At 43.9% G+C, this 27,698-nt stretch overlaps 1 protein-coding gene across 4 annotated transcripts in view; it reads right to left on the bottom strand.

Moving 5' to 3' along the window:
* The window catches only part of USP15 (ubiquitin specific peptidase 15), a 617,233-nt gene that overhangs the window by 415,501 nt on the left and 174,034 nt on the right, over positions 1 to 27,698 (bottom strand). For all 4 annotated transcript variants that reach the window (XM_069229069.1, XM_069229070.1, XM_069229071.1 and 1 more), the window contains 2 exons: positions 11,881 to 12,025; positions 10,999 to 11,172 (listed from right to left, as the gene is read on the bottom strand). In XM_069229069.1, the coding sequence (XP_069085170.1) occupies positions 10,999 to 11,172; positions 11,881 to 12,025 (319 nt within the window). The remainder of the gene's footprint in view (positions 1 to 10,998; positions 11,173 to 11,880; positions 12,026 to 27,698) is intronic.

Below are 27,698 nucleotides of genomic sequence, written 5' to 3'. Positions count from 1 at the left end.
TTCGATTGTTTTTCCCCCGCAGAGGGTGAGGTAGGAGTTGAATTGTAGTAATAGTGCCCATGCAATGGAGTGACTAAGTATGCACCTATTTAAGGTTGAGATGATACATATATAAATAATTGAAGGTAACTTCCAAACTGCTACAGGCTCCCGGGGAGGCGGGTGGGCACATGCGAATCTACTGCGACTGATGCCACGAACAGATGTACACTAGGTAAGTGACATTTTCAGTTCGATGGCATCTGTCGGTGTAGATACGCATGTTCTGCATAGACTAGTAAGCAGTTATTTCCCCAAAGCGGTGGATCAGCCTGTAGGAGTGGAAGTAGTCTGAAATAATGTCCTTAATACGGCTTGACCTACTGTGGCTTGTTGTGCGGATAACACGTCTACACAGTAGTGCTTGGTGAATGTGTGAGGCGTAGACCATGTGGCTGCCTTACATATTTCTTGCATTGGGATGTTTCCTAGAAAGGCCATGGTAGCACCTTTCTTTCTGGTTGAGTGTGCCCTTGGTGTAATGGGCAGCTGTCGTTTAGCTTTAAGGTAGCAGATTTGGATGCATTTAACTATCCATCTGGCTATACCTTGTTTTGAAATTGGGTTTCCTGCGTGAGGTTTTTGAAATGCAATAAAGAGTTGTTTAGTCTTTCTGATGTTTTTTGTTCTGTCAATGTAATACATTAATGCTCTTTTGACATCTAATGTATGTAGTGCCCTTTCAGCTACGGTATCTGGCTGTGGAAAGAACACTGGAAGTTCCACTGTTTGATTTAGATGGAACGGTGAAATAACCTTTGGCAAAAATTTAGGATTGGTCCTTAGGACGACTTTATTTTTGTGTAGTTGTATAAAAGGTTCCTGTATAGTAAACGCCTGAATCTCGCTTACTCTTCTTAGGGAAGTAATGGCGATGAGAAATGCCACCTTCCAGGTTAGGAACTGTATGTCGCAGGAGTGCATGGGTTCAAAAGGTGGACCCATAAGTCTAGTTAGGACAACATTTAGGTTCCATGAAGGAACAGGTAGTGTTCTTGGTGGTATAATTCTCCTAAGGCCCTCCATGAATGCTTTAATGACTGGTATTTTATATAGGGAAGTTGAATAGGTAGTTTGCAGGTATGCAGATATTGCTGCAAGGTGAATCTTAATGGAAGAGAAAGCTAGGTTAGATTTTTGTAAGTGAAGCAAGTAACCCACTACTTGTTCTGGAGTTGTGTGTAATGGTTGTATTTGATTAATATGGCAGTAGCAAACAAACCTCTTCCATTTACTTGCATAGCAGTGCCTGGTGGATGGCCTTCTTGCTTGTTTTATGACTTCCATACATTCTTGGGTAAGTTGTAAGTGCCCGAATTCTAGGATTTCAGGAGCCAGATTGCTAGATTCAGCGATGCTGGATCTGGGTGTCTGATCTTTTGGTTGTGCTGTGTCAACAGATCTGGCCTGTTGGGCAATTTGATGCAGGGTACCACTGATAGGTCTAGCAGCGTTGTGTACCAGGGTTGCCTTGCCCAAGTTGGTGCTATCAATATGAGTTTGAGTTTGCTTTGACTGAGTTTGTTTACCAGGTAAGGAAGGAGAGGGAGAGGAGGAAAAGCGTAAGCAAATATCCCTGACCAGTTCATCCATAGGGCATTGCCTTGGGATTGTTTGTGTGGGTATCTGGATGCGAAGTTTTGGCATTTTGCGTTCTCCCTTGTCGCAAACAAGTCTATCTGAGGTGTTCCCCAGAGTTTGAAATAAGTGTTCAGAATTTGGGGGTGAATTTCCCATTCGTGGACCTGTTGGTGATCTCGAGAGAGATTGTCTGCGAGTTGGTTTTGTATCCCTGGTATAAACTGTGCAATTAGGCGAATTTGGTTGTGAATTGCCCAATGCCAAATTTTTTGTGCTAGCAGGCTTAACTGCGTAGAGTGCGTCCCCCCCTGCTTGTTTAGATAATACATTGTTGTCATGTTGTCTGTTTTGACGAGAATGTATCTGTGAACTATTATTGGTTGGAAAGCTTTTAGTGCTTGAAAAACTGCTAGAAGTTCTAGGTGATTGATATGCAGTTTTGTTTGATGTACGTTCCATTGTCCTTGTATGCTGTGTTGATCGAGGTGTGCTCCCCACCCTGTCATGGAAGCATCTGTTGTTATTACGTATTGTGGCACTGGGTCTTGGAAAGGCCGCCCCTTGTTTAAATTTATGTTGTTCCACCACAGAAGCGAGAGGTAAGTTTGGCGGTCTATTAACACCAGATCTAGAAGGTGACCCTGTGCTTGAGACCACTGTGATGCTAGGCATTGTTGTAAGGGCCTCATGTGCAGTCTTGCGTTTGGGACAATGGCTATGCATGATGACATCATGCCTAGGAGTTGTAATACCATCTTTGCTTGTATGTTTTGTGTTGGATACATGCGTTGTATGATGGTGTTGAAATTTTGAATTCTTTGTGGACTTGGAGTGGCTACTCCTTTTGATGTGTCTATTATGGCTCCCAGGTATTGTTGTACCTTGCGTGGCAGAATTTTTGATTTTGTGAAATTGACGGTGAACCCTAGTTTGAAGAGGGTTTGTATGATATGATTTGTGTGATTTGAGCACTCTATTAACGAATGGGCCTTGATTAGCCAGTCGTCTAGATATGGGAACACATGTATTTGCTGCCTTCTTATGTGTGCTGCGACTACCGCTAGACATTTGGTAAAGACTCTTGGTGCGGTTGTTAATCCGAAAGGCAGTACCTTGAATTGGTAATGTATTCCTTTGAATACAAACCTTAGGTATTTCCTGTGCGATGGGTGTATTGGTATATGGAAATAAGCATCCTTGAGGTCTAAAGTTGCCATGTAGTCGTGCAGCTTTAGCAATGGCAATACTTCTTGTAGTGTGACCATGTGGAAGTGGTCTGATTTGATGAAAGTGTTCACTACTCTGAGGTCTAGGATTGGTCTCAGTGTTTTGTCCTTCTTTGGTATCAGAAAGTACAGTGAGTAAACTCCTGTGTTTATTTGTGTGTTTGGCACTAATTCGATTGCATTCTTTTGCAATAATGCCTGCACTTCTATCTCCAGGAGATTGGAATGGTGTGTTGTTAAATTTTGTGCTTTTGGTGGTATGTTTGGAGGGAATTGTAGAAATTCTATGCAATAACCATGTTGGATAATTGCTAGAACCCAAGTGTCTGTAGTGATTTCCTCCCATGCTTTGTAATAATGACCTATTCTTCCCCCCACTGGTGTTGTGTGGAGGGGGTGAGTGACCTGTGAGTCACTGTTTAGTAGTAGGGGCTTTGGGGCTTTGAAATCTTCCTCTATTTCTAGGGAATTGCCCTCCTCTATATTGTCCCCGTAAACCTCCTCTATACTGTCCCTGGTAACTGGACGGTGTGGCTTGTGAGGTGCTGGCTTGTGTGCTTTGACCTCGAAACCCCCCTCGAAAGGGCGTTTTACGGAATGTGCTGTAATTCCCTCTGCTCTGCGGGGAGTAGAGTGCGCCCATGGCTTTGGCAGTGTCCGTATCTTTTTTGAGTTTCTCAATCGCTGTGTCCACTTCTGGACCGAACAGTTCTTTTTCATTAAAAGGCATATTGAGAACTGCTTGTTGAATCTCTGGTTTAAATCCAGACGTTCGGAGCCATGCATGCCTTCTGATAGTTACAGATGTATTAATTGTCCGTGCAGCTGTATCTGCAGCGTCCATGGAGGAGCGGATCTGGTTGTTGGAAATGGTCTGTCCTTCCTCGACCACTTGCTTTGCCCTATTTTGTAAGTCCTTGGGCAGATGTTCAATGAGATGTTGCATCTCGTCCCAGTGGGCTCTGTCATAGCGCGCAAGTAGTGCCTGGGAGTTCGCGATGCGCCACTGGTTTGCAGCTTGTGCTGCGACTCTCTTACCAGCTGCATCGAACTTGCGGCTTTCTTTATCTGGGGGTGGTGCATCTCCAGATGTGTGGGAGTTGGCCCTTTTCCTAGCTGCTCCTACAACAACAGAGTCTGGTGGCAGCTGTGTAGTGATGAAAACCGGGTCCGTAGGAGGCGGCTTATACTTTTTTTCCACCCTTGGTGTGATTGCCCTACTTTTGACCGGCTCCTTAAATATGTCTTTTGCGTGCCGGAGCATACCAGGGAGCATAGGCAGGCTTTGGTATGAGCTGTGGGTGGAGGAGAGTGTGTTGAACAAGAAATCATCCTCGACCTGTTCTGAGTGGAGGCTTACATTGTGATATTGTGCTGCTCTAGCCACCACCTGAGAGTACGCGGTGCTGTCTTCTGGTGGAGATGGCTTTGTAGGGTATGCCTCCGGGCTGTTATCTGACACTGGGGCGTCGTATAGGTCCCATGCGTCCTGATCTTGGTCACCCTGGCTCATGGTGGTGTGAGCTGGGGAGTGTGATGGAGTTTGTGCTGGTGAAACGTCAATCACGGGCGGAGGAGAGGGTGGTGGTGTAACTCTTTTCACCACTTTTGGTTGTGGTGTTTGATCCGTCTGGAACTCCAACCTCCTCTTTCTCCTAATGGGGGGAAGGGTGCTTATTTTTCCTGTCCCCTGCTGAATGAAGATACGCTTTTGCGTATGGTCCACATCAGTTGCTTGTAGCTCTTCCTCAAATCTATGCTTCTGCATTTGGGAGGTTAGCGAGTGCTCTTCTGTATAAGAGCCTGAAGCTGGGTCGCTTGCAGTTTGTTTCGGCATCGAAACTTTGTCTGCGTGTTTTTTCGGCTCCGAGGTGACTTTTTTCCTTTTCGGGGCCGAAACCTCTCGGCGTCGATCTGTTTCGGTGCCGCTGTCTCGGCGTCGAGCCGTGTCCACCCCGGCATCACGGTGTCGAGGCTTGTCTCCAGCACTTTCTCGGTCCCGAGAAGGCTGCGTGCCGGTGTCTCGACCGGAGTCGGACGATCTCGGCACTGTTTGGGCCTTTTTCGGTGCCGACGGTCGGTCACCGAATTTATGGGTCGAGCCATGGCCTGGTGGCAGTGGCGTCCCCTGGGCCTTGTAAATGTTTCTCTGTGTGGTTTTCGACGTCTTACTCACGGTTTGTGTATCGTCGAATCCTTCGGAGTCTGAGTCTTGGATCGAGAAGGTACCTTCCTCTTCCTGTTCCTCGAACTCCCGTTGGGCTGTCGGTGCGGACGCCATCTGAAGTCTTCTGGCTCGACGGTCTCGGAGTGTTTTTCGGGACCGGAACGCACGACAGGCCTCGCAGGTGTCTTCGCTGTGCTCAGGTGACAGGCACAGGTTGCAGACCAAGTGTTGGTCTGTGTAGGGGTATTTATTGTGGCATTTGGGGCAGAAACGAAACGGGGTCCGTTCCATCGGCGTTCTTCAGCACGCGGTCGGGCCGACCAGGCCCTGACGGAGGATCGAAAAACTACCCCGAAGGGCACCGGAGCTCTTCGATCTTCGATGCGGTGTTGAATGTAAGTACGCCGATCCCGAACGCAACAATACCGACGAAAATCTTCCGAAATTAGCTAATTTTCCGTTCCGAAACTCGGAGCGACAGGAACACGTCCGAACCCGATGGCGGAAAAAAAACAATCGAAGATGGAGTCGACGCCCATGCGCAATGGAGACAAAAGGAGGAGTCACTCGGTCCCGTGACTCGAAAGACTTCTTCGAAGAAAAACAACTTGTAACACTCCGGCCCAACACCAGATGGCGAGCTATTGCAGAACATGCGTATCTACAGCGACAGATGCCATCGAACACATAATTTCAATGAAGCTAGACTTCGACCAAAATGTTGATAACAGGGACTTGTAAATTACACCCACTGTAATAGGCAGAACTGCAAACCAATACAATCAACAGAGTTGAAAAAGGTACTTACCTTTGGTAACGCTCTTTTTGGTAGAGACTTGATTTAGCTGGAGATTCCTCACTTTTTAAATTTTCCGGAGGCATCAGACTGGATCTGCAAACTTTTTCATTGTACCTCTTTAGGTCGGAAGGTAGAACTGTGTGGCTTTGCAATGATGCCACTACACTCTGGAAATTACGTTTGGGCCTATAAAGGTGCCACTTATGCGCACTGAAGTCAGTTGCTTTTGAGAATGTCTGTGCTTCCAGAGTGGAGCCCCAAAAGCAAATCCAGAAATCAGTGTACAGATTCTGAGCCGTGAGATCTTATTAAAAGATAGAGTTCAGTCTAGGAGTTGGGAGGATGGGAGGGTCGGTGAGAAATCTGCAGCTAGAAAGAGATTCTACCAGATAGAGGTTACTGAAGGTAAGTGATAGAGACAGCTAAAGACTTCTAGCCGTATATTCCTCACCTTTTGAATAGATCTCAAAGCAGTACCTAAGAGAGGAGGGCAGTGAATGGACTCGAACCAGAAAGTCCTGCAGGACTAAGCAAGCAAAGTGCCCCTAACGGCAGATCTGGCTGTAGAGACAATAGTGCTTCGGGAACGTATTGTGGGACACCATCATAGTTGCCTGGCAAATGTCTAAGACTGGAATGATGTATTCCATCATCCATGCATTCCATGTATTCCCTGCCAACAGGGTTGGCCCTGGTGGAATAAGCATGCAGTCCTTCCAGAGAAAGCTGCTTCACCAGTGCATAACAGATCTTAATGCAGAGCATGATCCACAGCGAGGTGATACATTTCTGCACTCCAGCGAACCCCACAAAGAGCTGATCATCCACCCTGTGGTCTGATCAATGTAGAAGCTGGGCACCCTCTTAGGGTCCAAACGATGAAGCCTCTCCTCTACCTTAGACGGGTGAGGTCTAGCATAGAACTCCGGTAGAGTGATGGATTAGCTGACTTATAAAGGCGTCAGAACTTTTACGAGAAAGGATGCCCTAGTATGCAGAACTAGCCTGTCCAGAAAGAAGGTAGTGTATGGGGAATGAACACACAAAGCCTGAAACTCACTTACACGTTGTGCTAACTAGGAATACAGATTTGATGGGGAGAAGCCCTAAAGGACAACTATAAAGCGGCATGAATTGAGTACACATAAGATACATAATGTAGGAAGTTGGCTCTGTATGTGCTATTTCAAAGTAAGGAATAGCATGCACAGAGTTCAAGGGTTCCCCTTAGAGGTAAAATAGTGGTAAAAAGAGATAATACTAATGCTCTATTTTGTGGTAGTGTGGTCGAGCAGTAGGCTTATCCAAGGAGTAGTGTTAAGCATTTGTTGTACATACACATAGACAATAAATGAGGTACACACACTCAGAGACAAATCCAGCCAATAGGTTTTGTTATAGAAAAATATCTTTTCTTAGTTTATTTTAAGAACCACAGGTTCAAATTTAACATGTAATATCTTGTTTGAAAGGTATTGCAGGTAAGTACATTAGGAACTTTGAATCATTTCAATTGCATGTATACTTTTCAAGTTATTGACAAATAGCTACTTTAAAAGTGGACACTTAGTGCAATTTTCACAGTTCCTGGGGGAGGTAAGTTTTTGTTAGTTTTACCAGGTAAGTAAGACACTTACAGGGTTCAGTTCTTGGTCCAAGGTAGCCCACCGTTGGGGGTTCAGAGCAACCCCAAAGTCACCACACCAGCAGCTCAGGGCCGGTCAGGTGCAGAATTCAAAGTGGTGCCCAAAACGCATAGGCTATAATGGAGAGAAGGGGGTGCCCCGGTTCCGGTCTGCTTGCAGGTAAGTACCCGCGTCTTCGGAGGGCAGACCAGGGGGGTTTTGTAGGGCACCGGGGGGGACACAAGCCCACACAGAAATTTCACCCTCAGCAGCGCGGGGGCGGCCGGGTGCAGTGTAGAAACAAGCGTTGGGTTTGCAATGTTAGTCAATGAGAGATCAAGGGATCTCTTCAGCGCTGCAGGCAGGCAAGGGGGGGCTTCCTCGGGGAAACCTCCACTTGGGCAAGGGAGAGGGACTCCTGGGGGTCACTTCTGCAGTGAAAGTCCGGTCCTTCAGGTCCTGGGGGCTGCGGGTGCAGGGTCTTTTCCAGGCGTCGGGACTTAGGTTTCAGAGTCGCGGTCAGGGGAAGCCTCGGGATTCCCTCTGCAGGCGGCGCTGTGGGGGCTCAGGGGGGACAGGTTTTGGTACTCACAGTCGTAGAGTAGTCCAGGGGTCCTCCCTGAGGTGTTGGTTCTCCACCAGCCGAGTCGGGGTCGCCGGGTGCAGTGTTGCAAGTCTCACGCTTCTTGCGGGGAGTTGCAGGGTTCTTTAAAGCTGCTTCTTGGGATAAAGTTGCAGTCTTTTTGGAGCAGGTCCGCTGTCCTCGGGAGTTTCTTGTCGTCGTCGAAGCAGGGCAGTCCTCAGAGGATTCAGAGGTCGCTGGTCCCTTTGGAAGGCGTCGCTGGAGCAGAGTTCTTTGGAAGGCAGGAGACAGGCCGGTGAGTTTCTGGAGCCAAGGCAGTTGTCGTCTTCTGGTCTTCCTCTGCAGGGGTTTTCAGCTAGGCAGTCCTTCTTCTTGTTGTTGCAGGAATCTAATTTTCTAGGGTTCAGGGTAGCCCTTAAATACTAAATTTAAGGGCGTGTTTAGGTCTGGGGGGTTAGTAGCCAATGGCTACTAGCCCTGAGGGTGGGTACACCCTCTTTGTGCCTCCTCCCAAGGGGAGGGGGTCACAATCCTAACCCTATTGGGGGAATCCTCCATCTGCAAGATGGAGGATTTCTAAAAGTTAGAGTCACTTCAGCTCAGGACACCTTAGGGGCTGTCCTGACTGGCCAGTGACTCCTCCTTGTTGCTTTCTTTGTTCCCTCCAGCCTTGCCGCCAAAAGTGGGGGCCGTGGCCGGAGGGGGCGGGCAACTCCACTAAGCTGGAGTGCCCTGCTGGGCTGTGACAAAGGGGTGAGCCTTTGAGGCTCACCGCCAGGTGTTACAGCTCCTGCCTGGGGGAGGTGTTAGCATCTCCACCCAGTGCAGGCTTTGTTACTGGCCTCAGAGTGACAAAGGCACTCTCCCCATGGGGCCAGCAACATGTCTCTAGTGTGGCAGGCTGCTGGAACTAGTCAGCCTACACAGACAGTCGGTTAAGTTTCAGGGGGCACCTCTAAGGTGCCCTCTGGGGTGTATTTTGCAATAAAATGTACACTGGCATCAGTGTGCATTTATTGTGCTGAGAAGTTTGATACCAAACTTCCCAGTTTTCAGTGTAGCCATTGTGGTGCTGTGGAGTTCGTGTTTGACAAACTCCCAGACCATATACTCTTATGGCTACCCTGCACTTACAATGTCTAAGGTTTTGTTTAGACACTGTAGGGGTACCATGCTCATGCACTGGTACCCTCACCTATGGTATAGTGCACCCTGCCTTAGGGCTGTAAGGCCTGCTAGAGGGGTGACTGACCTATACTTGCATAGGCAGTGAGAGGCTGGCATGGCACCCTGAGGGGAGTGCCATGTCGACTTACTCGTTTTGTTCTCACTAGCACACACAAGCTGGCAAGCAGTGTGTCTGTGCTGAGTGAGAGGTCTCCAGGGTGGCATAAGACATGCTGCAGCCCTTAGAGACCTTCCTTGGCATCAGGGCCCTTGGTACTAGAAGTACCAGTTACAAGGGACTTATCTGGATGCCAGGGTCTGCCAATTGTGGATACAAAAGTACAGGTTAGGGAAAGAACACTGGTGCTGGGGCCTGGTTAGCAGGCCTCAGCACACTTTCAATTGTAAGCATAGCATCAGCAAAGGCAAAAAGTCAGGGGGCAACCATGCCAAGGAGGCATTTCCTTACACATAAGAACAAGATTGAGGTCTCAGTGAAGCATTACAAACATACATGGGAAACATATGTTGTAGCCCTTTCAAAACTGTATGGCAGCAGGTGATTAAATAAATACGACTGATCAGGCAACTCGAAGAAGGCAAAGAGGGCCGAAAGATAACCATTAACTGTGCCTAAAGCAAGACCTTGCAAGGCAAGAGACAGCACCAAAAAAATAAAAAAATAAAATCAGGCAGTGCGGCCTGTAGGAAGTCAAACTGGTGAGCGCAGCACCAGAATTTGTCCCAACAACAGACGTATAAAGTGTTTGTTGAGGGATGCCTGGCTGTCAAGATAACGTCAATGCTCCTCCAGAGGAAGGTCGAAGGTATTCAGCTGTCGCCGCTCAATCTTCACGCACTGGCGATTGCGAAGGTCGGGGTGAAGAACCCAACTGTTCTGCTGTGACCGCAGATATTCTGTAGCAGCAGCCTGATTTAACTGCAGGCCTGCTACATGATTTAACCCAGTCCTCTAGAAGGGTAATCATCACTGTCTCACTGAAGGGAAGGGAAGGTGCAGAAGTAATCCGGCGAGACTGCAGGACTTCGGTCAGGATTTTTGTTGGTGGTAGGCCCCTCCCTCCGTGGGCCCTAAAGGCACACCAGAGGGAGTCGGTAAGGAAGAGAAGAGATAGAGCATGGCTGAGCGAAACTCTTCAATTTGGCACAGCGTGGCTGAAGGCTCCAGAACCAGCTGCAGATTTCAGCTCTGAAGTTGCTCGACTTCAGGAGCAGGAACCGGACCGTTGGCACCACCCATGTGTTTCGTCAGGGACATGGGAATGGCGGGCAAAGGAGCAGAGCTACGCTTCAACTGCTTATGTTTTTTCTGCTTAGCTGTGGATTTGAAGCATAGCAAAGACCAACCTCAAGAGCAACCCCACTGTCTTCGGGAGCAGGAAAGTGGTGGCCTTCATGTCTTGGCACAATATTTTCTTCTGCTTGATGATGTAAAGTTTCGCTTGCGTTTCCTGATTGCCTTTGGGTTAATCAATGCGCAGTTTCCACTGGTTTTGGAGTTGTGGCCTGACCCCAGAAATCACAAGCAAATCGGGTGGGAATCCATTACAGACTCTGTGTCCAGCAGTTCTTACGGGGCCTAAAACCTATTGTCCTAGGGGTGTCATCCCTTGCACGCTGTGGAAAACTTGGAGAAATAGCTGATAAAAAGAAGGTCAGGAAACTGTGGCTAGAAGTCTCTTTCTGAAATTAAAAGCACTTCCGTGAAACACAGTCTGCAAGTCATATATAAACAGTTGGTATGAGATTAGTTTACAGTCATAAATTACATCACTGGTCACAAAACTAACCTTGAAAGCTTTAGGAGTTACATAGCTGTATTTTCCTGACCACATCTGTTTGATGTGCTCTGCATACGCTTTAGCTATTTCACCTCGCATTCCTAAAGGATTATCAAAATTGAGCTCATCCTGGTATTTGTCATTGAGAAAGTATTCGGTGAGAGGAGGGGTGTTGCTTAAACACTGAAGAAAGAAAGAGACATATTAATGTACAGAGCCATAGTTTCAATCAGACCATTACTTTTAAATACACATGAAAACTGTCAATTCTGTAAAATTCTGATAAAGAAATAACTAAGTCTTCCATCCTCAGGGATGCTGTGCACTGGTTTGAATGGATCGTAGAAACATTTGGCACACAAACAAAAAAGATATATTGCTAATCACCATATTTCATAATTTTCCTTTGCTACAGAATGATCCTCAAACTGTACAATCCAATGTGAAACAGATGTGCTACAATTACATATGAGTAAGAAGGAAAGCACCAGATCCATAAACTGATGATGACTAGATGGGCTCCAACCCATGCTCCAGCCAACAGTTCCCAATTTATTTCCCACTACACTGGTTCACTATAATACTTTTTCACATGACAAATGGGCGGTAATGATCCCCGACCTATGTCCAAGACAGTTTTCCAGCAAAGTAGAACAAATAAAGTTTAAAACAGATCCAAAAAAAAAACTTAATTGATATAATTGTGGTAAGCATATATCCTACGGTAAGATTCACAGTAACTCCATTCAACATATATTCATTAAGTGGCTTTAATTGTTAGAATTAGTTTTACATAAAACTAGCAACAAAGCTCAGTGACAATTGTTTTTAAGAGAACACAGTGATAACAAACAATACATCTGTCAACTGCGCTTAACGCCCAACACTTACTTGAATTGCAGAGTTCATGAAACATGTGTTTCCTAGATTACTGAGCCCACACAGACCCGGTTGCTCATTGTGCCTCCCAGGCTCTGAGTAATCATAATTCTTATATGAATTGTATGAAGGGAGGGTGTAGGTGGAATTTTTCACACTGCAGGAACAAAAAGTAGTGCTTACACCATTGTAGGATATACTTGGGGAAAACAGACAGTTATAAGAAAAAACATCATTCAACCAATTTGATTAAATCCATTCACATTAATTCTATGACTGGACTGGAGGCAGATATTATGAATTACTTTCTTTGCCTACTAGTTAGCAGCTCCAACAAAACTTAAAAGCAGACTCAAACTACATTTCCCAGAGTACACTGGAAATTAGAAAAATCAAACAATCAATCAAAGTCCATAGTTGCCAGAACAAGAACTCAAGTGAGAAGCCTCCCCTTTTTTTTATTTCTTTGCAGCTCAGCACATAAGTAAACTTGTTTTTTTAGTCATGACTTGTTATGCTGGTTTTGTTACACTATGTTAATAGAGACAGTCAGGTACTACTTAGAGCTAAACACCTCGATACTCTTGATAGTCGAAATACTGTGATGTTATTCAGTAAATTTACTTGCCTTGTGTTGATGCGCTGCTGTGCAGATCATAAGGTAGTCACCAAGCTTGTGCTTTGTGATCCTTTGTGTGTGTGTGTGTGTGTGTGTGTGTGTGTGTGCCTCTCGTCTTAGGTTTTGGTGGTACAGTGCACATCTAGGTCCTCTGTGCTGATGGATCAAACTTTCAAAGTTTTGCCACTGGGAGGAATAGTCTAAGACATGTCAGTTAGCAGTGCAGCTGCAGGAGAAGAAACAGGCAAGGGTGTGTGGTGGGGGGTAGGAGGAGTGATACCCCACAGATCGTGGTGTACCTGATCTACCACTGCTGTAAGCACAGGAACCTTGAGAGTTTTTCTTTCTTGCCAGTGGGTGCAGCATATCAGTTACACCATGGCAGTCGTTGCTGACCTGAGAGCAATAGCTTTTGTGCCCAGCGCCTTTGGGTCTACTGTTTACACTCACTGACCCCATTTAGTTGACGTGACAGTGCCTGGCTCTTTGCCCAAGGACCTGTACTGTTTAGGCATCTAATTCTGCTGAAGTAAAAAAATATATAAATTGTTCACAGAGCAGGTAGTAGCAACACCTAACTTAATCTGGTGGAATTGGGAAAAGCAGCGCAGAAAGGCAGAATTTTACAAGGAGTATCGGCATGAAATACTCCATTGAGAGATGAGCTTTCAGATGTTATTAATGCCTCAGTTAAAAGGTTAGTGAATGATGCACTCAAGTTCCTGTGGAAGAAACTTCTTTGGCAGGCAGCACGTCACCCAGAACATCTCTGTTGAATACTTGGGTCCCTGGAAACCCTTCATTCCAGCAGTAAGAGATACCCAATCCCAGCCAGGCGAATGCCAAGAGGAACAGATACTAACCAGGGCAGACAAATGTCTTTGAAAGGCTAAAAAGAGGTGTGTATGTCGAAGACACAAGCACAACGCAATTCACTTCTGACTTATGACAAGGTTACTTCAGGTGCCTCTTACAACCTGATTACTCCTTCTATTCCCCTCTCCTTTGGGAGAGGTTCCTTCATACAATGAAAGGACATATTGGGAGGGTACCGATAGGATGCGGGTGACTGGTTTGACTCAGAAGACTATGGCATCTGGAAGCAGAATCTAATCATCAGGTAGGTTATCTACTCTCCCAAATCTTACACATGGACCCTGGCATAAAAAGTGGCAGAATATGTGGCTGGTAGACAGGGGAATCCAATGAGTATGGAGGTCCAGGGTGGGTCTAGGGTACAACTCCCTTAACCATTCCTGGAGGGCTAGGTTGCCCTTATACCTGAGATATATGGCTACTCACCTGACCAGGTTTGTGAAGGAAGCGATAGGTCCTGTTCCTTGTGCCTAGATAAGATGTTGGACGTGATATTAACCCAGAGCTGGATACAGACAGAAGGCTATGGATCCGGGTAGCCTCATCCCTCCAAGGTTCAAAACACTTTGAGGTGAGGTGAGCGTGCAATCGCTAGAGCGCTGTTTTGATCTTTCTGACTTTATAGCCATTTGTTTTATTGATGTCTTTGTGTGTATCTGTTCTCTATTTTTTTTTTAACTTTTTAAACTGAGTCATTTGCTTTACTCTTTACTGTCGTTATTTTTGGAAGTAAGGGTCTGTTAGAGCCCTTCTTCCGGTTTTACTACAACTTCAACTGCATAGTTAGCGGTCTAGTCGCCGAAGGATCGGTCTTTCTGACCAAGAGCCATAAATGCCAGCACTAGTGTGGCTGCGCCTAAGGCAAGACCGTCTGTGCCCGAATGGGCCCAAGGGGAAGGATTCTGCCCAATTTTTTAATTAGGCACCCTCCCCCAGGCATCCCTTCGCATGACTGTTGGTAAATCGTGCAAGCATAAGGTGCCCTCTGACAGCACTACAATTTGGAGTTGTAAGGACTGCAACTGGGAACTTCAAGCTCCCTTAGCTCTGAAGGAGGCCAGAGCTCAGCACAAACGGACACCTAAGTCAGGAAATATTTCTCACGGCAATTAGGTGGGTTATGGTAAGCCGCTCTGCCATGCCCTGATTAATGTTCGCTCGCTTCCCAAACATAAATTAGAAATTAGGGAGATGATTGACATTTTTAATATTGACTGGTCATGTTCAAAATAGATTACTGTAATGCCCTCTTTCTTAATCTGGACAAAGCCTTGCTGATTAAGTTACAACTGATCCAGAATTCGGCTGCTAGAGCTGTCCTTAATCTTCCTCGCTGGGCTTCAGTCAGAGACAGCCTTAAACAACTACATGGGCTTCCGGTGGCTCAGCGCATCACTTTCAAAACGCTCTGCTTGACCTACAAAGCTGTTGGTCCTCAATACCTGACTACTAAGCTCTGTTGGTATAGACCCAAGAGACATCTTAGGTCATCCGAGTCCTACAGAATTCAGGTCCCTCGTACCAACAAACTTAAATGGGGTGATAAAGCTTTCGCCGTGGCCTCAGCAAAATGTTGGAACTTGCTTCCCTTGAATATTAGGAAAGAACCTAGTTATTTAAGTTTCAGGAAACTTATCAAAACCTGGCTTTTGCCGCGCTAATCTTTGGGGTCGCTATCTTTTCCTGTTGCTTTTTATAATCGGTCTTTGAGTCTCTCACCTTTCTGTTAGTGCTTCGATGCTCTTTTTAAGCCGGAATGCGCTTTATAAATTTCAACTACATACATACATACTTTACCAGGTTGGGCACTGTGTCAATATTTTCTAGGGTAATGTCAATGATACCACCTTGAGGAGGTGAAGATCCCTCTTCATTAAGGTTGACCCAAAGTTAGGAGACTTTGTCCAAAGGCTCAGAATAGTTTCTTTATAGATTCTTACTTGAAAGAGCTGGGGAAGTCTGTGTTAAATTTGCCTCGCAGATCAAGGTAAAGGCTTCAATCAAGAGGATATCTGAACCAAACATTCTGAGGCTGGCCGAGGCATGGGCACTAGCTGATCACTGCTCAATGCCCACAAAGGGAGCAATGGCAGTATCAGACATGCTTTAGAGGGTTTTTCTCATCAAGAAGTAGGGACCAAGGTTTTTAGTCCAGAGGAGCCCTTATCAGCAAAGCCAATGTGCTGAGAAGATACTCAAATAAGGATTATTCCCAGCTAAAGGTAAGGCTAGCACATTTCACAGACAAGTGCTTTGAGTTGAAAGAGTACATTTGGACTTATCAGATGGTGGTAATATTCCAGATAGAGTTTTATGTTCCACATGAAAGTCACAGAAATGTCATCACGTTTTCTTTTTGGATTTGGAAAGTGTCCTCAAAGACCAGGAGGTGGTGGCCTTGCAAGAAAAATGGGCCATGGTATTTTCTTCTCTGTAGCCACCATTTCTTTCCCCGTTTTTCTTTCTTTGAGCAAGCTGTTCCTGGTGGAGAAAAATCTGGGTTGTCATCCTATCACTGACCTATGGGAATTAAAGGGTCAGCATCCCATAACTGACCTACTGGAACTGAATGAGTGGCGGATTTATCACCACTTTTACTCCCCATCGCAAGATCCAATGATTCATTTGCTTTGCTGTACCAAGCCTCTTATGCCAAAGATGGAATTCCTCCAGGCCAAGGGCTTCACAAAATGAATTTTAAGCGGCAGTGAAAGGAAGAAGAGCGCAGTTTTTAAGATTAAGGCTTGAACCAGTTGAGTTATATACGGTTCTGACCTAGTACAATAGATTTGGATTCCATGAAATATACTTCACAGAAATTGTGGATGTGAAGGAAAGTATCAGTGTTGATGGTTTAAATTGACCTGTATGGAGGTTTTATCGAACCATATTAGGGAGCATAATATATAGTCCTGAAGAAGGTGGTGAAAAAAAGTTTGGAAGCCCACCGAAACGCGTCAACGCATTACCTTGACTGGACCCATAGAAGGAGGCTTTTATCGAATAAAGAGTGTGGATAATTATCGATAAACCTATTCCTATCAACATTGGGACAGTTTGTTTTTATAGACTATTGTGTATGTCTTGTGTTTGTCTCCCTTTTATTTGACTTCATTTGATATTTATTCCATGTTATTGAAGTTTTAGTATTTATGTGGTTGTGTTGTCTTTGTAAGATTTGGATTTTATCTGAATTTTTATTAAAAATACTTACCCTTGATTTCCTTGATTTTAGCTGATCAATAGAGAGATTCATTACTTGTATGACTGAGGTGTGATTGATTTGGTTTCCTTGTGGGGGATTTCTTTATGATTTTATTGAGCCTGATCATCTACATGGATGAGTCTGTCGATAGCTCAATGTCTGGGAAGCTGTTTTCTACCTTGAGCATGATGATGCATTTGCTACAGAGCCTGGTGTTCACCATTATTGGAGAGTAGACTTCTCCCTAAACAGATGATGTAATTCTTTCAGTTTATTATTGACTTAGAGTGAACTCAAGAAATATCTTGTGAAGAAAATAATCTTTCTTGCACGAACCATGGGGTTGAATGTATCTTCTGTGCAAGCAATCTCCCAATGGCCGTGTACTACGGGGCACTTCAGAGACTCAAGCCCTCCCCATCTGAGAAGCCTCCAGTGTTTGAAATGGCTGGTCTTTTTGTCAGAAGAAATTTCAGAGATCCAATGGTGGCTGGAATATATGGAGGCCAGGAATAAGAGGGGGATCTTCAAGTCAATCCCAAATTTTCTTTACACGTTCAAACTATTTTACTTTACACCAGTGTCGGGTATGGTTAGGCTGGTGGTTGGCAATCTTTGAATCATAATCCTTCCCGATAGTCCAACCAGAATGTAAAACATTCTAGCAAGTGTGAAAGAAAGCTTAAACTTGGTTACAGACTCAGAGGTGAGGATTATCTCATCCAGCAAAATACAGAATATCTGTAAACCATGAGGGAGGAGACTACTTGGAGAATAAGTAGATGTTCTGGCCCTTCAAGATATACAATTCACAAACAAATAATGCATGATGCTTGTATATAACAGTCCCTTTCTCTCTGTACAGGAGGACTTTCTATATGATTGATTGTATTTTGTTTATATAATGGTTGGATCACAACCAAGACTGAGGACTGGAATTTTCACTGGAGTTGTGCTTCATAAGAAGAAACAGGAAGTGCAGATGCTCTCTTGAAATTCTTTCCTGGGTACGATGAACTGTGATGGGCTGTTTTACTTACTTAACTCCTTGTGTTTTCTTGGAAGCATAGTATGAGACTGATGAATAATGTCCATCTCTGTACTAAAGATTTCCTTCATGCTAAATAGTAAAATGTAAATACTTTAACACAAGCACTGAAGGCAATTGCTGTGGAAACTTTTTCTTCAGTAATTCAATAAATGTATCACTAACATAAAACAGCATGCCATCCATTTTTCCAGGGATACTGTACTATTACTCATCACCACAAAGCCTAGTGAATAGATTTTATTCTTGCAGCAGCATGTAAATTAGATTCCTGGAAGGCAGAGATAACTGGAAACCAAGAAAGATGTTCAGTAACAAAGTTACAAGTGTTTTAGCAGCCTTACCAGTCACAATGCCTCGCCTGTGGACTGGAGCAACAATGCAGAGGTATAGCACACGTAGAGATAAATTAGGTGAGGTGGGAACGCAGTCATAAGCAAACACACAAATGTTATTGTGCGCAGTGGTTTCCTCCAGTTTAAATGAAAGAGAACATGACAGTAGTCTGAAACCTATTGCAAGACTAGTCCTCCACACCATAAGCAGGGGCTGCTGATGAGCTTACGGGCGAGGAAATAAGCCATTGTGGGAAGGACTGGGTTGTGATCACTAGCAAAAAAGAGAGCAGTCACACATTCCCTTCACCCTAGAGTAGAGAGTTCAGGCTAACATGGTGTGAAAGGATTAAGAAGGGAATCCAGGTTTCAAGTAAGCAGCTCTTCTTGAATTATTTCAAACCTCCTTTTAGTGGCTACAACACAGACATTCAGTGGTAGTAATGTCCAATGTCTGTTTTCAGTAGGCATGGAGTTAAGAGCCTTTTAAATGGCTTATGTGATCTTAGCCCTCCAGGGTTTGATTCATTCGATGGACCTTCAAGTAATTAATTATAATTATCACCAGCCTGGATTGTTGCAGTTCTTTCTGACTACTGAACAAGAGCATCAGATGTGCGATCTACCAGCAATCTGTTACCATTAAGACACGACTTCAGACACGGATCTGTGAAAAAATAGCTATGTAACATCATACCTTAAACGTACCAGTAAGTGTTGAACTCCTTGAAAAAAACTAAATATATTATGCAGCTATTCAAAAGAACGCAAACATATGAAAAATAAATATGGAAGAACACACACAACATGATGTACCCCAAAAATGTATCCTCCAATGGGGATATTACAGAAGCTATTCCTACGCTACCCCTTCTATAAACATTTCAGGACTTTATTTGTTGGAAAAAAAAAAAAAAAGTTGTGTGAGTTTTTGGCTAGATTAATGCAAATGAAATAATCTAAAGTAATAAGTACTTTTGTTAATAAAACAGATATCAAAGTCTGTTCTCACTTGGTGTATGTGCATGTAGGCCTTTTAACGCCCATTTGACAATTTCAACTAAATATGTATGGATTTACTCCAATAAAGGTAAAGTTTAAAGTCTGTGTTCCATTTCCTAAAAACTATTCCTTTCCTGGAACCATCTTTCCTTGCATGTACGCAATGGATTTAAGGGGTTAGGTGGCTTATTCCACCCCTCTTCTAATAAAGGATTTCAATTGTCGACCTTTGTGGTGCTTTTACGCCCAAAGATAGACAGTGACATGAAGTGTCAGGTAGAAAAAGCTGGACTGACGGAGGTGGAGACATAGGAAACTAATCATTCTGAAGTAAAGGGCAGCATACAACTAGCAATTGAGAGCCTCACAAAGAGCCACAGTTATATTAAGATTTCCTTATGAGCACCACATAAGAAAATGGCAAAAGCAGAAAAGACTATTGTGGTTGTAGACGGTAGTGTCAGCGCATTGAATCCTGCATGGCATGAGCAGAAACTCAAATCACCACAATGGAGACCAGAGCCTCCAAAATGGAGAATAAGAAGCAATGCAGAACTGGGAAAACCACAATCAAAGCTACAGTCGAGACTCACATTTTCCCTAAGCGAATTAGATCATGAAAAGTTTTAGACTTTTTCACTGAGGAATTAATCCAACATGAATTGGCAACATTATCAAAATAAACTATGTGTTGAGGCTGCTCTAAAGGGGAAGAAAATAAAAGGAAACCGCTCCAAGGACATTGTACAATCCTAAATTCTAAATGATCTGGAGGGATATTTGAATATCCAGTTCTCAAGCATTAGCCGAAGTATAAAATGAAGAGCATTTTAGTTTTCCCTAACCTAAACCTAGAAAAGCAAGCAGAGAGAAGTATGCTCCCGGATATATATTTATAAAAAAGCAACCCCTCTCCACAATGATCCAGCATATGGAATCTAGTCAAGCTGTAAGTGGTTAAGGAGAAAATTATGTTTTCACACAGCTGGCAGCAGCTAAGAACTTCCTTGACAAAGTTAGATGGGGATTGGGACTGTTTGAGCCAAAGGCCACAATTGCTGACCCAATGATGGTGAAAGTCTGCCTACATATCGTCTGATATGTCATCCGTCTTTGTACCAACTCCCCTTGCTGCTATTCACCAGTACACCAATTTTTCTTATGCAATCAGGTAATAGTTCCTCTCAGAAATAGTTGTTCTACCACCGGTCTTCTAATGTCCTGCTTCCTTTCATAAAAGTCAGCTAAGAGAAATATTTTACTGAGGCAGAGGTTGATGTTTGGCACTTCAGTACACTCCCCACTTGACTGGAGTCCCAACATGTTCTGTTCTGCAAACTGTTAAATATGTATGGTTCTAAGAAAGCTTTCAGGTAAGCACTCAGTTACTGGACTTGCCCCGGGAGTTGGAGCTATACTCAAGACGGTTGGCAGTACGGAATTAAAGCAATTACACTTTATGATCTACACATGCAAATGGCCATGTCATCTCACAAAAGACTAACAAATACATTTTCAAGACACCTTTTTTGTGGTTACAAGAAACAGCCCTAAGTTTGCTTAATGCCTACCCGTGTCTTGATGCTTCCTCTCCACAAGAGAGTCAGAAGCCTGCTTCAGTGATAGCATTGCATATGACTTCTGGGGCAGAGAGAAAGAAATTGACTCAGAGTATAATTTTTTTGCAGATCATCCTTGCAAGCAGGGAGCTATAACTGAAAGCACTGACTGATCAAGATTTAAATTTCAACACTAACAACTCACTGATGCATAGTTTCCAGTAGTCATTTTCTTGATCCTATCCACAGATGGCCCTAGCCATAGCTGCCTGCAGTAACCTTTTCATTAATATAAATGGCATTCAAAAATGGTTTAGATCTGGAAATTATAAAACAAAGTATATCTTAACTGCAATACACAAAACTTTTAGGTTTCTTATGTACCCATGGATGACTGAGAAGACAGACCAGAAACATGTGACTGGATAGCAATGTTCCAGGAGAAACAGTTAATTGTAAATCAGGATTAGAGTCTCATATTATGCTTTTTGAACCTGCTTTGAATAAAGTAACATAACTCAAACTATGTTTCCCATGAAGCACAGGGACAACCATAAACTAAAAAACAATCACACTTTCTGAAATCCATAACACTTTCCTAACAACAAGCCTCATCCTTCACTAGCCCAATGGCAAGTTAAGTGCTCTCTCTTAGTCTCTCTGCTTTACTATTGCTAGTGCAAATTGCTGGATATGTACTTATTTTTATTGAAGGTGAATCTGTGTTGATGGTGGGCATTATATCCCTGCTCCATTTGGCGAGTAATACGGATTTCAGTAGCTTCTCAGCCGATCTCCATGCTCACAGCTTCAGGCTGCACTTGGCTTGGGCCCTGAGGGTGCTATTGGGGCCATGTATTAGAATTGGCTCCATTCTCTGCGTGGCTGTTGGAGTTGGGAGACAAACAGAGCCTATCGGAGACTTGCCAAGATCTGGAAACCAGAGGCTTTTCCTCAGTTACGCTCAACAGGTGGGGCTGGTATTACGATAGCTGTCAATATAACTGCAACTGAGTTTGGAGGTATTATTTAAAGTACAGGACACACAGCAAGCGTTTCAAACTGTGGAAGTAAAGTGATGTGTCCATGGCAAACACAGTCTCTCACATTCCCTCTACTATTGCACTGGGTTACTTGGAGCATGGTCTCCAAGCAGCACCAAACATTCTCCACTACTTTGAAAAGGGGGGGCGGGTAAGGGGAGCCTCTGTGGCTGTGGAGCTTCTCGGGAAGCAACTACTGCTTCTGGCCGCTGAGCAACCCGAACCCGTCGCTTGAAGGAACGACCTAGGTTCCCCTACGGGAGCGCCAGAATCGCAAAGGCAGGGGGCCCAGAGTGCCACCGAGGAGAGGGACAAAAGAAATGGCGCGATCCGCAGGAGTGAATGCCTTTGAAAGCCTTAGTGAGGCCTTACTTTCATGGTCCAACGCCACACAGGAAGGTAAGAAAGCAGGACGAGTTCCATTCCCAAGCCCACAGAGCCAGTCTCACCCCTCGTCCCACCCAGAGTCATGGTAATGATTCCCAGGTCAGATGATGGTTACGTTGTTGAGACACCCGCTCCAGTCCCTAAGCATTGCAAACTGGGGGAGCCAGGACCAACAGGATAAAATCCCTTCTGACCTGCATCTGGAGGACATATTCCACCTCCTCAGAGTGGCCACCTACACATAAAATGGTGCAATACATGGCTGGGTTCCTTCGCAAACCTCTTGATAAGGGGGTAAGAAACTGCCTAAGAGAGGAATGCCCCAGCCCAACTCCGGATGGCAAGTTTGCAGCTACTCCCAAAATAGATGAAAGAAGGGCCACCTTTCTTGGCGCTAATTTGTAAAGGATCCCAAGAAAGGGATCAACAGGTTTGGACAGCATCACAGGACAAATTAGAACATGTTTCCATATCCGTTGCCAAAATTGTAGATAAGACAGAGGGTGCGTAGGAACCTGGTTGTCTCATCACCCAGATATTCTTTTAGGATGGGCCCAAAAAGCCATCATTTTCCTAAGAACACCAAATATGCAATTTCTACTGGAAGGCACATATCCCTGCTAATTTCAGTGGATCCCAAACTGGGGGATTTAGCATCTTCGGAGGCAGGCTTTGTTGCCGAACGAGGCTTTCTAGTTGACCCCTTCTTGAAAGAACTGGGAAAATATGCCTTCATCTTTGTGTCTTGCACAGTAATCTATAAAAAAGATCTTTGGACAAATGGATCTTTCGACAGAAGGATGCTGGAGAGGCCGAGAGAGGAAGAGGATACTTGCCCAGCCGCTTCACTTGCCAAGGTCCTTAGAGAGGGCAAAGGGCATTTCCAGTAATGCTAAGATACTCCAGACAATCTCGAGGCAGTATCAAGAAAGAACTGAGGAGAGCCTTGAACAATCCCAGAAAATCCCTCCATTGACTAGCTCGGCTAGTTAGACTCATTTAGTCATTGATGCAAGCTGCATTACCAGTCCCTGCAATGTCCCAAGATTTTGAACCTATGGCGAGGCCTAACATACTCTTAACAGACAGACCTGTCTCAGGAGGCTAGGGAAGAGATCCTCTAGTGGTTACAATATAGGGAAGTAAGGAATGGGGGAGTTGTCTTCAGATCGTCCCTGGATCTGGTTATAAAATTAGATGCCAGCAGGTCAGGCTGGGTTTCCAGGTGCAGAGAATTTTCTACCACAAAAAAATAGTCAGAGGATAAACTGAAACTTCTGCCTGTAACACTAGACAGCAGTTGCAGTGGAATACTTTCCAGGACAACAAAACTTCACTGTGGATTGGCAATCCTATCACTTCTAGGGTTCCAGTGCACAGAGTACTTCCAGAGATTTTCCATGCAAATATGAACAGATAGGCTCAAAGTCACAAGGATCTCTCGGCATCCCACAAGGACCTTCAACTCGTGCTGCACTTCAACTGGAGACCGGATCAAGGGGCTGTAGTGATGGATGCATTTCTTCAGGAATGGGGCACTGACACCAACTACGCCTTTCTCCTGATCACCATGCTCACCAGAATGGCAGTGCAGCTCAAGATAAGGAGTGAATGTGCTTCGCATCACTTTGATTCAGAGGTGACAAGTTTGGTTTCCAATTTTCATGGAACTTTCTTCTGAATCACTACACCATCACCTGGTTCAAGAAGGTTCCCAGAGACTAATTATGTGGCAGATTACAGGCAATGTTGGTCAAATCCTAGTCCTTGGCAACAGGCTGTTTCTTATTAGATGAGCCTTGTCAGACAGCAGAATTAAATAATACTCATCTGAGAGGCGTTAAGTGGTCCTCTTGGTGTCTGGGACAGGATCTTGATCCTGTGGGGGCAGATACTGTCCATATCCTACATTTTCTTTTGGTAGTAGTATCCAACACAAGAGCATAGAGGTCAGTAAATTCCTACAGATCAGTCATTTCAGCAGATCATGTGTTAGTGGATGGACTGCCTATCACAGAACACCCTCTGGTGTGCAGCATCCTGAGAGACTCTCTATCCCATCAGTGTTGTGGTATGTGGGAGGTTAAACGTATGCTGATCCTCTTCCTTTCTTGGCAACAGAATCAGTTCCCCTCCAGGAAGAAACTGTTGGGTGACTTATTTCTGTGCTTGGTGTCCTGGAAATGGGCTTCTGATAACAGGCTTTGGACTCAACAGGTATGATGTAGGAAGCAATCACTGTCAAGTCAACGCCACCGGAGATGCTATAGCCTTGAAGGCTTATTCTCTGTGAGCTTCCTTAGAGGTCATCATGAAGGCGGCAGACTGGGCACCTAAATAAACCTTAAAACATTTCTATTTCAAGCAAGTTGGAAATGAAGCATCATTGGTGGCACAGAAGCTTTAAACTAGCATAATAGGAGTCTCGGTCCTGACACAGAATTAAAAAAAAATCCCAGCTATCACAGAGGAAAGTTTAAATTCTAATGAGGACATTATGATGATGATTAACCAATAGGGAATTTATCCATATGGCACAAAGGATGATCCACTTGTGGAATTAAGGGAAGTATCACACATGTATATTGGTATTTAAAGTATTGTTTTCTTTGGGGTATTTTATGGTTTATAGCGATGACATACTGAATGCACATGGTTTGTTTATGCGATGACACTGTTCATGTATATGGTTTGCATAGTTATGTACAGTGTAATTACTCAAACCTGTAACCATTTTTATCTGCTTGCAAAGGAATGGAACAGAAACAGTAGTGATGAAAGGACTCACAGATATCTGCAGGAAGAAAACAGAACAGAGTTGTTGTTTGGACAATAATATGTACACGACGATACATGATTGTGTTTTGGGCTACTGTCATCCCTGTATTTCATGGGAAAAGTAGTTTGAGTTATGTTACTTAAAATCAAGCTTTTGTCAGAATAAATAGAAGTCTGCAAGCATAATCCTCACCTCTGTGTCCTTAATAGAATTACAACTTTCCTTCAAATTAGCTAGGACATTTTTTATTATCTTACAAATTTTCTGCAATCCAGCAAACCACAGGAAGCCTGTCAAACACAAGGAAATGTACTGAAACAGACAGCTAAAGCAAACGCTCACACCTAGGACGGAGCTAAAAAGATACAAAAAATATATTTTAAGAGTTTATGTCCAGGTATAAAGAAATGTAAACATATTAGGAGTCTGCAATGTAGTGAGAAGGACAACAGGTTAGTGCAATGCTGGGAACATCACAAAAGGCATAGTACTTGCTTGTTGGGGTTGTTTAATAGCTTGGCGTTGCACAAACTGAGAAAAGTGGACACTAAAATCTTTTACTTAACTATTACATGGGAGTGCCACCTCCACTGGTGAGAGCCTGCATGCCCGATACAGTAAGTGTGATTTCACTTTCCAAGTATTGTAATGCAGATTATAAACGCATAGAACAACTGGAGAAAACCTTTGCTTCCCATAAATCGAAACCTAAAACAAATAACCTAATTTGTAAAGGAGAAATGTAGCTTTTAGCTAAGCGAAGAATATCTGACAATCTTCTTTCAAGCATAGTCAGTTGTCCATTATTTCACAAATGTGAATCTCCTGTAGCCATAAAGTAGAGGGAAAATGTTCTGTATGCAGAAGACAGAGGTTGTCTGCAGGACAATGAGAAGCCTCTTCACTGTAGCCTCCTGGGAGCAGACCAGAAATGTGATAACCGAAAAAACGAGGCAGCCTATCCTGTGAGACCAGTAAGTTTCAAAGACAGGGAGAGCAGGTAAGAAAGACTGGAGGCTAACTACACCTGGGAGGCGCATAGAGCCGAGACTTACCCAAAGAACTAGGAACATCAATTCTGGTTTACAAGCTCAATATATATGGGGAAACACTAAGACAAGGCAACATGGGGACTGGTGATAAAGGTGGATAATCTACACCCAGGATAACAAAAAGGTAGTATTTTGCAGACGCAAAGGCACTAGTACATTGAATAAGACCCTGGGAGTAGGGTACAGCAGCCTATGTTCAAGTAGTTCCTGGCCTTTGCCTACCGGATCCTAGGTTAGGAAAGAAACAGCCTTGACTAGAGAAACTCAGACAAACATTTCCACCAAAGAACCAATGTACCTATGTCTCACTTACAAGTGATGAAGAGTGCTATTTCTGTTCTTTGTGGGAAGTCTAGGACTTCAAAATTCAGAATTGTACAGATGACACTACATTGCTGACTGGGTTTAGGCAGAGAGCATAATACTGTGCAGAAAAAAAACATGACGTGCAAAGGACGCACAGATTGAGAGGTTGCAAGCTCTCCGCTTGCTTGACAAAGAGCCCCTATGGAGATAATACTCAATGCGCTGAAAATCCTCAATGCGCTGAACCACATCAATTAAACTTTGTTGGGCCAGGGATGGACAATGACACCTCCCTCTCCTATTTCCTCTCCCCCACCAGAAACAGCTCTGATTGTAGACAGACGTCTGCTTGCTGAAGTAGCAAGAGACTAGAACGTGTCGAATCCTGCACTATATAAAAACCTTTAACACAACATAACATGAATAAAGCAATAGGAATAATGGCAACAGTGGCAGAAATGTGCATGGGAAATGTCAAATAAACTACTACTGCAAGTAAAGATGAAGACCATGAAGTAACATTTTCTTTTCTTCAACATGCTAAACTGGAAAAGCTACTTCACAGTTTAAAAGGATCCAGCAACACATAAACTAAAATAAGGAAAATTATGAATTGGACACAAGTGGGTGGATCATAGGATATTGAGATAAATGTGTGTTCAGTGCATCTTTTTTTAAATTGGGCTTGACCTGTCTACTTTACCAACAGCCAACTGAAAAAACAGCACAAACACCCAATTAATAACAAAGAAATTCTGGTCCTTCTGTCAGTATAGTCCACTATTTAAACAAAATCAAAGTCTTTACAGTTTGGTATTTGTTTTAGACAATATTAAATTTCAAATGCCTTTACATGCAATGTCTTTTCGCTTACATCCACCTTTGGGGAAAATCAAAACATTCAATGCTTCACATTCAACAAAGATAATATCACAAGACGATACCCGGTAACAGGCATGAGATGATTTGAAAATATGAATTAAAATTGTATTAAGGGTCACTGACTTCTAGTCACTTTGAATAAAACCTTATCACTAAATCTACACCACTAATTCATCCCACTGACAGTAGGAAGAGAGCCAAGCACAAAGCTTGGGACCCCACAACTACCACTTCTCCAGTGACAGATGCTGAGGCTAAGCATTGAAATCTGGATTTTGTTTATGTCATGCACCACATATATCGCAGTGGCTGTTTCACAGCATATGGTTCTCATCAACCTGGCATACTAAAAGGGGTTTAATAGTCTAATAAAGCCAAACACTGATTTGAATGATCCCACGCAAAAGCCCTGCAAAAAACGTCAGTCCTTAGCAATTTCTGGAATCTGTGTTGTTTTCCTATGATCTCAACAAGGCCCCACTACAATCAAACAACACACCACAAAATTGATTGTTTTAAATCTGGGACTGTAAGTGTGGACATTGAAAGCATTCTCAGACAATGTCTAGCAGATTTCATTTGAAGAATGGTAAAAGCACCTTTCTGAAATTACTTTGGGGCAATGTCGACATTTTCAAATAAATGTTTTTTTTCCTGTCAGGATCCAATGCACACAGCTGCCTGTGAGGGATCAATTGTGCCTAGGTTTTCAAACTTTGATTTTTATCTTGTTGTAG

Source organism: Pleurodeles waltl, chromosome 4_1 (assembly GCF_031143425.1).
Source record: "Pleurodeles waltl isolate 20211129_DDA chromosome 4_1, aPleWal1.hap1.20221129, whole genome shotgun sequence".
Classification (NCBI taxonomy): domain Eukaryota; kingdom Metazoa; phylum Chordata; class Amphibia; order Caudata; family Salamandridae; genus Pleurodeles; species Pleurodeles waltl.
Note: the sequence above shows the minus strand (reverse complement) of the source record. Positions and strands in the feature narration are given on the sequence as shown.